Source organism: Vombatus ursinus, unplaced genomic scaffold (genome assembly GCF_900497805.2).
Source record: "Vombatus ursinus unplaced genomic scaffold, bare-nosed wombat genome assembly UNPS02013950.1, whole genome shotgun sequence".
NCBI lineage: Eukaryota > Metazoa > Chordata > Mammalia > Diprotodontia > Vombatidae > Vombatus > Vombatus ursinus.
In genome coordinates this window covers 2,214,418-2,229,313 of record NW_020953728.1, presented here as the reverse complement: position 1 = coordinate 2,229,313, position 14,896 = coordinate 2,214,418, and the positions used below count along the sequence as shown (strand labels likewise).

General features: G+C 33.4%; 1 protein-coding gene across 1 annotated transcript in view; it reads right to left on the bottom strand.

Annotated features, from left to right (window-relative positions):
• Positions 1 to 14,896, bottom strand: part of ARID2 (AT-rich interaction domain 2) — a 208,469-nt gene that overhangs the window by 41,462 nt on the left and 152,111 nt on the right. Inside the window, exons 7-12 of the mRNA XM_027858933.1 lie at positions 14,537 to 14,603; positions 14,200 to 14,450; positions 13,729 to 13,825; positions 13,433 to 13,642; positions 9,211 to 9,378; positions 2,465 to 2,546 (exon numbers count right to left, since the gene is read on the bottom strand). Coding sequence (XP_027714734.1) covers positions 2,465 to 2,546; positions 9,211 to 9,378; positions 13,433 to 13,642; positions 13,729 to 13,825; positions 14,200 to 14,450; positions 14,537 to 14,603 — 875 coding nt within the window. The remainder of the gene's footprint in view (positions 1 to 2,464; positions 2,547 to 9,210; positions 9,379 to 13,432; positions 13,643 to 13,728; positions 13,826 to 14,199; positions 14,451 to 14,536; positions 14,604 to 14,896) is intronic.

Sequence of the window (14,896 nt, the reverse complement as noted above, 5' to 3'; positions counted from 1 at the left end):
TTTCTATTAGAATTTGACACCAGTAGTGTGGACAGTAACAGAGTCCAGCAGAAGTTTAGAGATTTAGGGAGGAGGAGGGAGGTAGATTCACAAGGGATGTATAGCAGATGGCCTCGTTTATTACTTTAAAGACAGCATCTTGTACAGAGTAGGTACTTAATAAATATTTGCTGAACTGATATAAGGTGAACTGACAGGATGGAAACAGCATCATCATTATTATCATAACAGCTAACATTTACATAACATTTCAGAGTTTGGAAAGTAAATAAGTTATCTCATTTTATGACAAAATTTGTTATATGCTTTGATAGTGAGTGTAGCCCTAGAATAGATGGGGTAAGGAGGACATGGTTCTTATTGGGTCTCCCTTCCTTGAAAGGGAAAAGCTTAACAAGGTATAGTAGTTAGAATCCTGGATTTGGAGTCGGAAACATTTGGTTTTAAATCCTACCTTACTAGCAGGGTAACCACGGACAAGTCACTTAATAAGTCTCCTATTTCTCATAGGCAAAATGGGGATTTTAATGGTACAACTCCCTCACAGATCTGTTGTGAGACCCAAAATAATAATGTTAATAAAGCATCTGTAAACCTTAAAAGTATTAAGTAAATATCAGTTATTATTATTGTTGCTAAGTAGCTGATCCAAAACAAGGAATATCAACAAAGCATTTTTGGCTGATGCAGGTCAAGAAGGAATTATATTTCTCTTTTCTCATCTAGCCTTCCCTAAAAAAGCCAAGATGGTAAAAATAGGTATGCTCTAGAATGGAAGGAGAAAATGGATAATTCCTGGTAGCGGTGGGAGGCTGGACATGGACCCTAACCAGAGCCAGTACGTTGTGTGATTGAGAATACATGGAAGAGGACAAAAAACTTTCTAATGCTGAAGTGTGTAGCTCATTTATGTCAGCAATGAAAACGACAACCCTTCCATCTTTGGAGAAGAAGCTACTGTGGTAAGCATATGAGCTAGAGACGATCATTAGAGAAAGAGAAATAAGACGGTGTCAGGGACAATCAAGAAAATAAAGTGAAAAGAAAGACAATACAGAAAGCGAATTTATGAAGATAGTCGATCACAGAGAACAAGGTTTCTATAACTATAGTCCAATACATTTAGATAAATTATCCCCAAAAGCTAATAGTTTAACATAGTAGCATGTATTTATATCTGGAAGGAAAATGTAGTAACTAAATAGGACAAAATAAGATACAACTCCTTCCCTCATAAGTTAGGCAGTTTTATGTTATACTGTTAGATGTTAGCACATCTGACTCTAACGAGATACATTAACAGTACAGGTTTTTAATCAATCACTTATCTGACGAAGACCATGCTTAAATTCACATTAAAACTAATGGCCTAGGACTCATGTAATATAAAACTAAAAACTGAGAAATTAAGCAACTCATATAATATAAAACAGATAAGACTGAAAACTGAAAAATTAAGCCAGCCTTAAAATCAACTCCATTGGGAGTCTGAGTAATGTTTTCATATGTCTTACATTATTTAAAAAAGTTGAAATTTTATGTCATGGATCAATTATCTTAATTAAAATATGTATTAAGTCCAGCTGGTATGACATGTCTGCTTCTGCTCATTCTTTTCAGTAAAATATTATTTTAAAATATTAAGCAAAAAGTTTTATGTGAGTTGTCCACCATTGTGTTTTGAAGTACTTAACAGAAAGTAATAGTATTAGGAACTGCACAATATATTGCAAATGTATAGCTTTAACTTCTTCCCCCATGTTATTCATAAATAGAAAAAGGCAGAAATTCAATGAGAATAAATGCCAATACTCTTACAAGAAACGAAATTTTGCAAAACCTGTTTTTATTTTGTTTTTCCAAAACAAAAAAAAAACCAAAAAACAAAACAAACAAAAAAAAAAACAACCAAGATTCACAGAATCACAGATTTAAAACTGAAAGGATCTTAGCGGTCACTGACTCTAACTCTCTCAGTTTATACATGAGGAAACTGAGGCCCAGAAAGGCTAAGTGTCTTGCATCAAATCATCCTACACAAGCAGTAAATGGTACAGCCAGAATATGAACTCATTCTCCCACCCAGCCCTCTTTTCAACTCCACCATAGTGCCTCCAAGGGAAAATCTCCTGTCTGTCCAGGAAAACCAACTCTAATTTGGTAAATTCCATTTGTCTACAGATCAAACAAAATATTTTACTAGAAAACTAAATCTCAAAAGGAACAAAATGGTTCAATTATATTTTTGTAGGAAAAAATTCTAGTCAAAGATCTTAATAGTGAAGAATTCCATCAAATTAACTTCAACACAACAGTGACATGCCATTACCTTTCTTCCCCCAAATTTTACTCTCTTCTAATAAAGAAAGAATTTAGGATGAAATAATCTGGATGGCAGATTATTACATTTCTTCTTGCTTTTGTCTTTCTAAGGAAAATGCTTTAAGATAGCCACACCACTTACCACTGACATGCAAACTTCTCACTATCTATTTCCACTATTCCTGGTGGTGGAGCAACATGCTGTGCTACAACTGCTCTGGAAGCTACAGAAAAAGAAACAATACATTAGCTATGTAATTAAGATTGTCTATCTAAATAAAATCACCATATATCACAGTCAGTTCACAAAATAACGCACTAACTGAACAAAGCAAACATCAGAATCTTTTAGCTTTCATTAAAAAAAAAAAGCTCTGTGTACACATGAGGACATACATTTGATGAAACACCTTCCTAAGTTTCTTTTGAAACCTAATTCAACAAATAAACACTTACTTCTTAAACCATAGAATTAAATCCCAGAGGCTAAAATTTTCAAAATAAGATCAAATTGTAATTTAGCACAAAATTTTGTTTTTACATTTACCAACAGTCCTATAATTATGTAGAAGAAGGTTTCTAAATAAAAAAAGACAAATCTGACCCAAATATTTCTCAGCCCTTATATTTAAGGGCTGCATATCAAATGCGACATCTGTCAAAGTATGTAAATGTACAGAATAAATTTTTTATCTTGAAAGAGATTTGATGGCTTATGAAATCCATTACCTTTGTAGGTAAAGAAAGAAATTGTCTTACCAAACCTGTAATTGTTTTGTTGGTTTGTAAAGAAGATTTTAGACACATACATTCACCCACCCTTGCCAGAGGAATTTTAGTCAAGTTTCTTAGAAGGTACTTCTCCATAGCTAGATGGATCTCCAAATTTCAGAATTCAAGGAAAGGCCCATAGGCAATTGTTCTGGCCCCCAAGTGAACTTCAAGTAGAATCACTCTCCTGACTGAAATTCCAATTTTTCTCTCATTCTTTTGCAATAATGGCATTATTATGGCATTATTATAGGAAAAAAAGATTTCCTATGCCCAAAACCTATGGTGAAAAACCTTCCCCAAACTGGGTTACCTATTTCATATGCCCAAACATGACTTCTATATGTGTTGTTAATATCAGAAATTTAAGTAATCATAATTGACAAATTTCAGAAAGGATCTACGATTTCATTCATATGGGCAATTCCCTTTAGCATTGCAGACAGTATCCCTTCTATAACTTATTGTGTAGACTATATAAATGAATCACAGTGGAAAACAAAATATTTTTTAAAATCATGTTTGCCAACCCTATCGTGATGAATCTCTAGAAACTTAGCTAGTCTGTTTCTCAGATAAAAATCAATCCATCTGCCAATGACCTTTCCAATTAGGCAGTCCATCAGTGCTTGCATTAACCACTGTTACCTCTAGATAATGATAAAGCAGGAGCAGGACTTTTGTGGAGAAATTAAGATGCTAGTACATGTGCAGTGGATAGAGCACCGGCCCTGAAGTCAGGAGGACCTGAGTTCAAATTCGACCTCAGACCAAACACTTGACACGTAGTAGCTGTGTGTCCTTGGGCAAGTCACTTAACCCCGATTGCCTCACCAAAAAAAAAAAAAGATGCTAGTACATGAAAAACTGTATAGAATAGATTAAAAATTTTCATAGTTAAAAAGGGAATACAGAATTAGAAACTCTAAGAGAATATGGAATATGATCTCTATGAGAAAGCAAATTTAAACTATAAAGAAATAAAAAACCTTAGGACAAATTGAAACTAGAAGAAAGAAGTGTTCCAAAAAAATAAGCAATGAACTATTCACTTTTTGGAAAATTAAGTTTTTCAAGTCCCCATAGTTTTATTTTTATTTCCATTAATAATGTATAACACACTTTTAGCAAGTCCCAAGTTCTTTATATTTCAATTTCTCATTCTGCAACATGGGTAATATAACTTATATGACTCAAGAAGTTATTTTGTAAACTAATGAGGCAATAATAAGAAATCACATTTATTTATTACTTTTAGCACACAAAGCACATTCACATTTGATTTGATCTTCATGACCTTGTGAGGTATATACAACATACATTCCCATTTTATAGAAGGAAAAAAAACCAGAAAGCTTATGTGACGTGCCCAGTCACATGACTAGTAAATGGCGGATCCAGGGCTAGGACCCTGGTCTTCTTACTCTAGGTCCAAGAATTGACACTCTTTTTATATTCTATCAGTACAGAGCAGACTCTTTAGAAGAAAGGTGCTATTTAAACACAAATCTCAACATCTCAATAATAAAATGAAGATAAAAATCTAAAAGTCAATTGAAAATATCATGAGTCTCATCCAATTAAAGGAAATATGTCTACTCAAGGCAGCTAGGTGGTACAGTGGATTAGGGCACTAGGCCTGGAGTCAAAAAGGCTGAGTTTAAATCCACACTTAGACATTTACTGGCTGTGTTCCTCTTGGCATGTCACTTAACCTCTGCCTCAGTTTTCTCAACTGCAAAATGGGGATAATAATAGCACCTACTTGCAAGGTTGTTGTGATATCAAATAAGATATAATATCTATAAGGCACTTAGCACAGTACCTGGCATATAAGTGCTTAATAAATGCTTATTCCCTTTCCATTATATGGCTGGGTAAAATTGTTCAACTATTCCAAACACTAGGCATTTTTAACAGCATTTGAGGGATCCAGTCAGTGGGAACTTTTTCTTTAATATTCTCTGCTTCTTAGGATAAAAATCATTATTTCAATATTTATTCTTCAAAAACCAGTTGCATATGGGCATACAAATAAACAGCTACTCAGAATAAAAACTAGCCAATATGTTGCCATGGATTTCATTTTGAGATCAGAAACTATGAAAAATACTAATAGCAAATATGGTCCAGTCTATTATATTGACATACTAGATTAGGCATTGGCAAACTATGTTTAGCTACCCACAGTTTATTGACTTTCACACTAGACCAAAGTTAGTAAAAATAATTGTAAATCTGATAACCAATTTTGAAAGCCACTAATACTGTAACTGGAGATCTACAAAAAAAGATGCCTATGACGAAGCATCAAATTTACCACACGTACCAAATGTTAATGCCACAGTAATATAAATGTGTTTATGATATAACCAATATAAAGGGATCCCATATAACTTATAGCTTGAAGAGTTAAATCAAGAAGAAAATTCACTGTACCATTGGTTCTTCCATTTTTTGATGTTAGAACCAATTTGTATATTTCTTTTATTCATCTGTTTTTCACAGTAATAATTTTTGTCTTTCTGTTATATCAGAATCATTTAATAACTAAACCTTCTCCTCAAATCCTCTTGTAAAAACAAACAAACAAACAAACAAACAACAAAGCAAATCTGACAAAACCTACATCATTACACACATGTAGTCCCCTGCCTCAACTGAGAGGAGGGATATAAGTTTTCCCCTAACCTCTCGGGGACGAAGATTCGTCACTGCAATTGATTTGAGCTCTGCAGTATTTGGTAGTGGTAGTGTTTATATTCTTGCAGACATTTTGTTTATGTTTCCTTTGGTTCCAGTCTCTTTACATTCATTCACACAAATCATCCCATGTTTATTTTAATCTCTATAGACATCATTTCTTAACAACACAATAATATTCCATTATATTCATGTACCAGCCTTTGTTCATAGATTCCTCAATTGATGGGTACTCACAGATATCACAAAGATTGCCACTATAAATATTTTGTCATATATATAAAAATCTTTCTTTTAATTATTGACCTTATTGGCATATGCCCAGTAGTTTGATAGCTTTCACTTGGTGGAAAAGTGGTTAGAGTGACAGACCTGGAATCAGAAAGACACGAGTTCAAGTCCAGCCTCAGTCACTCAGTAGCTGTGTGACCTCTGGAAAGTCACTTAAACCTCTCTATGCCTCAGTTTCCTCATCTGTAAATCACCTACCTTCCAAGGTTTTTGTGAGCATGAGATAACATTTGTAAAGTACTTTGCAAATTTTAAAATACTATATAAATGCTAACTATTATTATTATTATTATTGTTATCATTATTTGGATAAAAAGATATGAATAGTACAATGATTTTTTTCTTACATAATCCTCAAATATTCTTAAGAAGAGGTGGATCAATTCACATCTCCACCAACATTATCAATGTTCCCCTTCAAAACTGACTTATATCATCTTAATAGATGTAGGGTTAAATCTCAAAGTTGTTTTAGTTTTCATTTTTCTTATAAATAGTGATTTGGAATATTCTTTCATAGTTGTTGACTGTGTACTTTTTCTTTTGAAAATGATTTTATTCATATTCCATTACCAAAAATGAATACTGGTCTTATAAATTTGTGTCAATTCTCTATTTGTCTCAAATATCAGAGTATTATTACCAGAGATTTTTCCCCAGTCAACATTTTCCTTCTGATTATAGATACGACTGTTTATGAAAACCTTTAAAAGTTCATGTAATCAAAATGATCTATTTTATCTTTTATGATTGCTTCTATTACTTGTTTACTTCTGATATCTTCCTCTAGCAATACTTACGAAAAGTAAGAACTTCCATTCGTCTGTCATTGTTTTTTTAATGATCTGACCCCAATGTAAATTTAGATCACATATCCCTTTAGAGATTACTGTGGTATAGAGTTTTAATTCTAGTATAAACTGTCTTCTGATAGATTGCTTTCCAGTTTTCCCATCAGTTCTTACTGAAAAGAGACAACTTCCCTGTAGCTGATATTCTAAGGGTTTACAAAGCTGAGTTCACGTGCTTTTGTTTAGCCTTTTACTAATTTAGAACCCTTCATCTAAAGTAAAATTTCACCCCATCCGGTCAAAAATTTTAAAATAATTTCCTTAAATGCCTACGATGAATGGTTATCAATTAATAAAAGGTTAATTGTTTTTATCTATTTACTATTTAAAAAAAATTTTTTTTAAGATTCGGTCTCTCTATCTCACATAGGCTGTAAATGCAATGGCTACTCATAGGCCCAATTCCAATACTGATGAATACAGAACCTTTAACCCACTCCATTTTTCTGACCTGGGTGAGTTTGTCCCTCCTTAATCAACCTGGTTACCCTGCCTTCTATAGCCTCACCACAAAGGTGTGGGGCTTGTAGATACCCAATCAGTATTAGCGCTAATATAGTTCAGTACCCTCAAATTCAACAGATATGCCAGCCCAGACTTCCCAGGAACTGGGACTTCAAGTTCTAGGGATATCATGTCCTGCTTGATTCTTAAAGATAGATTAAAAATATTGTTTTCAGATGTTATTATTAATCTAATATTAATAACAACTTAATGAGAGGGGTATGCTTGATTTGAGTATTAGCCAACCATTTCATAAATGGGAACAATATCAAACACAAATATCACCTGGAATAATTATTAACAATAAGTTTTATGTTTTCCTTTTTTCATATAACCAAATATTTAGGAACATTATTTCAAGTCATAAAATTTTTCGCTTTAAAATTATGAAAATTTTATTTCTAAATCAGACTTGTAAATTAATTAGATTTGTAATAAGATTAGCTGGTAAATACTTTTGTAATTCTCCTAAAAAAAAGTTTAGCTCTTTTAGAAAATATGTTAATATAAGACATGAAGGTAACCTCAAATGAAGATAGTTAAAATCATAATTTGCATTTCTCTTACATTTGGGATTTGTAACTTGAACTAAGTTTCTGGATGTGTCTGATCATCAGGGTTTGGTTAGTAATACTTACTTCTCTTATAACAGGGGATAGTTCCAAAAAATATTGATAATTAAAAAGAAAAAAAATAAGATGACAAGGACATATGTTATTTTACAGAGAAAACGCAATAATTAACTAACTACCTTTGCATCATATATTAGTGGGTCCATTTAATGACTGATTTTTGGACCAATAAGATACTATCTTCAATCACATGCCTATTTTTTGATCAATCTTTGTTGGGTTTCCACATCAACTGAACACTGACAGGGGTAGCCAACAGCATAAATATGCTCTGTGTGTGCTTGTCCATTACAATTTTTCTCCACAGAATTTCTCTGACAATTTCGTGAAATGTCAAAATTGCACAGAATACCTTCTGAAAAATGCTGTATTATATAATATAGTAACTTAAGACTTCAAAAAGTCAGAAAGCTTAAGGTATAATTAAGTCTATTTTATCAATTTTTCTAAGATAAAATTCTACATGTCAGACCCAGTGGAAGTCAAAAAATTATCTTCGCCTAAGACAACCTATCCTCATTCAATGCCACCATTGTTTGGTTTTGTCACAAACTTAAGAATCTAGTCCTTTTTTACTATCCTAGTCCTCTTCCTTACTGAAGATTTGTCTCATATTATTTTCCCACAAAAAACTCTTTGTACATTGCTATTCCTGAAATGTATTTTAAATTTCCAAATAAAAGTTTAGAAAAATTATTAAGAACTGTGCTTGGCAGTCTAACCTGATGAAACACAGCTATTGTTACTGAGGGAGATCTACTTTTTTAAATGCGACGTTATTCATTCTGCTGCTAAAGTTCTACTTGGCTGCCTCATCATGACATGTTTTCAAAAGTTGTGCCAACAGAATACAAGCTCTGGAAGATTAAATTGGAATGGTTTTAAAGAATCCAATGAAGGACTGTAATTTGTCATCTGAAAGCTAGGCTACATAGGTAAAGAGAGTTATATCACTGGAGGGTTGCTCAGCAAGTGATAATTTTTTTTTAAACAGATAGCAAATCATGAAAATACCCTAAGGCATAGAAGTGTTATGATATACATCGGTAGAAGAAATAATAACTGTAAAATCACATATTCTTGAAGCATTGGAGTAAATAGTATATAAAAAAGCAATTTTTATCTAAAATACTAACCTGGGACAGTTGCTACATGGTTCTGGGTTTGAACATGCTCTACTGCCTGTGGCCTGATTTCTGATAAAACCTGGTGGTTAGAGCTCTGATGCTCAACAAGTTTTACTGCAGTTAGTGCTTCAGGTCCAAACATCTGGATGTCCATGGAAACTAGACACACTAACATATCTGAAACATTAAATTAAAAACAATGACTACTTTCAATTTTATAAAACATTTATGATGTATTTTAATTTTCAAAAACACACAGAAACTGTACATTTTGAGTTCTAAGTACTACAGTTTAAAAAGGATTTCCTCACAAGTAAAAGAGGTAGTAAAAGTACTACTATGCTCTCTTTATAGATGAGAAAATGAAGTCTCAGACAAGTAAAGTGGCTTTCCATAGCCACATGGCTATTAAGCATTAAAGTAATGACTACAAGTCATGCCTTCTAACTCCAAATCTAGCACATTTTCTATTATACTGTGTTAATTTCTAGATTACAGAATCACTCAATCAATTTAAGTACCTATTATGTACCAGAAGCTGGAAATATATATAAGTACAAAGAATGAAACAATCACTATTCAGAAATAGTTAATATTCTAATGGGGTGGGTTGGGATGTTCATTAAAATATATATACAAAATAAGTTCGGAGGTAATAAATACATAGAGATACATATATTCACACAGAAAGTCATTAAATATTTAAAACTCAAAAGCTTATGGAAGTGATTGTTGATAAATCAAAATAAACTAATTAAAAAAAAAGAAACTCTTTAGTTGTATGATCATAGGTAAGTTAACTTAACCTCTATCTGCCTCACTTTCCTCAACTACAAAACAGGGATAACAATAGTGCCTACATCATAGAGTTGTTGTGAGGATCAAATGAGATAATATTTATAAAGTGTTTAGTATAATACCTGGCACATAGTAGGTGCTTAATAAATGCTTATTCCTTTCCCTTTCTATATGGGGAAACTGAGGTTGATAGAAATTAACTTGCCCCAGGTCCCAGAGCTAGTAAATGTTTGAGGCACAATTTGATCTCAGATTCCTCCCGACTCAAAGTCCACCTAGTGAGTTGCCTCTACCACAGCTCAATTCAGGTACCTCCTCCTCCATTTTGTTTTCAGATTCTGTTTTTGTTGGTTCTAGAATTGTCTTTAATTTATAGATTTTCAAAAATGGTATTTCTTATGAATATCTTTAGATATGTAATTCCAATTTTTTAAATAAAAAAAAACCTCAATGTTCATTCTGTTAGAATTCTGTTCTCCTTTTCCTTCTGTACATCTCTTTTCTATCAGTGACTGATATAAAAAAAATATACATGTATATATATAAAAGTTCAATGATTCTATTAACATTCATTAAAATTCTATTATAAAAATTGTTTTTGGACATACTTAAAAAAAGTCATTAAATATAAAGTAGTTTGGGAGGAGGAATCAAGGAAATCAAGAAAAATTTTATGCAGGAGACAGTATCTGAACTGCATCTTACAGGAGGAAAAGGACTCTGTGAGGTGGAAGTACCAGGAATGGGGGACAGCTACTTCAAAGGCAAGGAGACAGGAAATGGAGTGTCATGAATATGGAACACCATGGAAGTCCAGTTGAGCTAGATCACAGTGTGTGGGAAGAGGAATAATGTCCAATGACATTTGAAAAATAAGCTGGGCCAGGTTATGTAAGGGTTTAAATGATAAACAGAAAAGTTTACATTATTTTATGTATCTATACACACAAATGTATGTACATATGTATGTGTCTGTGTGTGTGTGACCACTGAAACTGGTTGAGTAAGGGAGTTATATGGTCACATATATGAATAAGGGAAATTAATTTGGTAGCAGTGTAGAGGATGGACTGGAGTGGTGAGAGACATGAGGCTAGAAGGCCACTTAGGAGGCTGTTGCAATCACCTGGGTGAAAGGTGAGGAGGGCCTGAACAAAGATAACAGCTGTTTGAGTGGAGAGAAGGGGTCAGAATGGAGAGTTGTGATGAAAGTAAAAATAGATATATCGAGTGAAGAAAAGTGAGGAGTCCAGGATAATTCTAAGATTATAAACCTGGGAAACTAGAAGAATAGTGATGTCTTTCACAGATATTAGAAGATTTTTGAAGAGCAAAGGATTTTGGGGAAGAAAGAGAGTTCAGTTTAAGACATGTTAAGTTGAAGATGTCTCTAGGACATCCAGTGAGAAATATGGTGATTAAGGAGTGAAGCTTGGGGAAAAGATTGGGGCTAGATATGTATCTCTATGAGTCCTACAATCACTGAAAGAGCAAACAGAGAAAAGCAGAGCCAGGAAAGAACCTTGGGAAATACCCACAAATTAAGAAGTGTGATATAGATGATGAATCAGCAAAGGAAAATGAGGAGGGAGTTCAGACAGTTGGGAGAATACTCTCATGAAACCCTGAAACAGTTGGTGGTGGTAGTAGCAGCAGCAACGGTAGTAGTAGTAACGTTTACATAGTGCTTTCAGGTTTGAAAAGTGCTTCACAAATATTATCTCATTTTATCCTCAGAACCAGAGGAGGTAGGTGCTAGTCATTTTACAGACGAGGAAACTGAGGCAGAGGTTAAGTGACTTGCCCAGAGTCACATGCTAGTAATTGTCTCAATCAGGATTTGAACTCAGGTATTCCTGAATCCCAGTCAAGCATTCTATTCACTGTGCCACCAAATGAAGGAAATAGGTCAAGAAAGCTAAAGACGTGAAAGGAAAAAAAAAATCAAATTTGGCAATTAAAGAGATCACTGGTAGCTTTGCGGGGGTCAGATGCAGTTAACAGATAAAGTACTAAGCCTGATTATAAGGGATTAAGGAGTAGGTAAGAGCAGAAGAAGTGGCAATGAACATAAAGAACTTTTCTAAGAAGTTTAGCTGTGAAAAGGTGGAGTCTAGTAGCACTTTTTCAAGTATGAGGAAGATACGTATGTTTGAAGGTAGGAAAAAAGGAACTAGTTGACAGCTGAGAGGTTGCTAAGAGAGAGGGGAGATGCCATCTGCTGGAAAAGATTTAAGGGGATGAGATTAAGTGTACATAGAAAAGGATCAGCCTTGACAAAGATAAGGGACACCACTCTGTCAGAGACCAGGAAGAGAGAGTAGGGGATATGTCAAAAGGTTTTGAGATGAGGTACTTACACTGAATGAATTCATTTTTTTTTAGTAAGAAGGCAAGGTGCTGAGCTGAGGGGGTCAAGGGAAAGGATATGGGGAGCTTCAGGAAGGAAAATATTGGGCATAGCTTCTGTAGGGAGTAAGACAGGAAATCAATTAGGCAAAAATAAAAGGACTTCCTGGCTGTAGTAAGGACCCTGGTAAAGATAGGTAACATGAATTGGTAAATCACATTTAAGAATGATAACCATCCCCCTCCCAAATAGGGGTAAAAGCAGGATTGTCAACATTTTTAAGTCATCAAAAACTTCTATAGCAATTATTTCCTAATATATTTTCTCCCACCTTCCCCATCAGTTACATACACTGACCCACTTCTCATAACAAAGATGAACAGGTAAAATAGATCAACAAAATGATTGTACTTGGCTTCCTTTATTTCCCAGCTCTACTGGCAGGTTACCGTTTCATTTACATTACTGTAGTTGTGTATATATTGCTCTGTTGGTTCTGCTTATTTCACTCTATATCAATTCAGAAAACTTTCATGTTCCTCAATGGATCAGTCGTAATCATGATTTTTTAAAATAACAATAGACGTTTACTATTATAATTATATACCAATATTTTTCAGCCATTCCCAATTTGGTTCTAGGTTGTTTTTTCCCCTATTACTGTAGTTTTGCTATAAATATTTTGATATATGTGGATCCTCTCTTTTATCTTTGACTTTCTTGGGGCATATGAATATGGGATTGCTGGAACACGTTTATCAATTTCACATCCATGTCCAGTAAACCACTCGCCCCCCCAAAAAAAGGAGGGAAAAGATATTTTGTTGCCAATTCTCCAACTTTCTGGAAGATGAAACCTGTGCACCAGCCTGTGATACTTACCCATTTCTGTATATATCACAAATTCAGCATATCTTGGTCATAATAAAAGCAAAGAAAATAGGTCTCTAAAAAGATTAATATACTTCCTCTTCCCCCAAAAAATAAACCCAAAGTAATATGACTTTCCTAATATTTTTGCCAAGACAAGTATTCTAATGCCAAAGAAAGAAACCAGTTTGTGTGTTCCAGGTTTAATCTTACCTATGCTCTTTTCCACTTTTGCAATTTTTGTGCAAGCAACATCTCCCATTTCTGTGAGCATATATAGCACCTCAAGAGTTGAAATTACAAGTAATACATCAGGCAAAGTGAGATGACAAATGATCTCTTTGTAAGATTCCTGATCCACATATTCACAGATTAAAACACCATTATCTTCTGCTTTACAAAGATTTCCTAAAATTTCCATGCCTGAAAAATACATATATGTTTTTAATAAAGGAAAAGTAAATTTCTGATTTTAAAAAAATTGGTTAGGTATGTAAACAGGTATTTACCTCTCATTTTTAAAAATCTATCTCTTGACATTAAACATTTTGTAACAGTATGAAACATTAGATGAGTAGTTTTGAAATCAACAGGATCCAAAAGAAGCTGAAAAAAAAAATCCCAAAGTAAATTATGTATTCCCTCTTCCATGTTTTATCTACAGTCTAATATTCAGAATAAAGGCCAAAAAAATACGTAAAATTTGGTAAATGATGATATTGAAATATACAATCGTTAGAATGGAAATGCCATTTATAAAAAACTCCATATATTTAAATACTCTTAGTTTAGTTTCTTTCTTTCTGCAAAATTCTAAGAGCAAAATTATTGATTCTCTTTTCCTACTGCCTTTCCCGTGTGAATTTTAAGCAAGGAATATTAATACATTTATTTTAAATTACATGTCAATAAAGTTAAAAGTCCAGAACCAACAGTGTTATAAAGAAAAAATGCTTTTCCTTCATTCAGATAGTCCTTACCTCTGCTGCAATATTTCCTAATGTGTCAAGTCCCAATTGTCTTAAAGAAATAAAATGACTATGAGCAGAAAGTAATAAGAAACGAAGACAAGTACGATTAGCTGCCAGAAGTTTAACATTGCCCTCCTCAAAAGAAAGATTTCGCAAAATCACTGCTATCTGAAGTACTCGTTGTCCTTCAATATCATTAATGCCCAGCTTGCGAGGTGGATGAAATAAAGATTCCCAAATCCATTCTCCTGATGTATTTTCTGTGACAGAAAAATATTAATTTTAGACACAAATTTTCCTTTTGATTACAGAAAAATATTTAATTATTTGACACTTGTTAACTCACCTTGAGATTTGTTTTTGTCAGAAATGAGATCTCGTACTTCATTATCATCTACAATATCTTTCCAAAACTGAAAAGAGATTTTAAAATGAATTACTTTTAACTTCTGAGGTGTGGTTATTTTTTATCAATGATACAACTATTGTACTGCTGTAGAGCATTTACAAATGTATTTGATCTGATTCTAAGGACTGTAAATAGATACTAGACTTCTTTGTTTCCTATTGCTGAAAGGGATGTAATAATTTTTTTAAAGCAGAATTTTTATACTTTAAATGCAGAACTTATGCCTTTCCTTTCTAAAGAATTATGTTAGATGAGTATCCATTACACATCACCACTATTGACAAACAGGTAAGACTA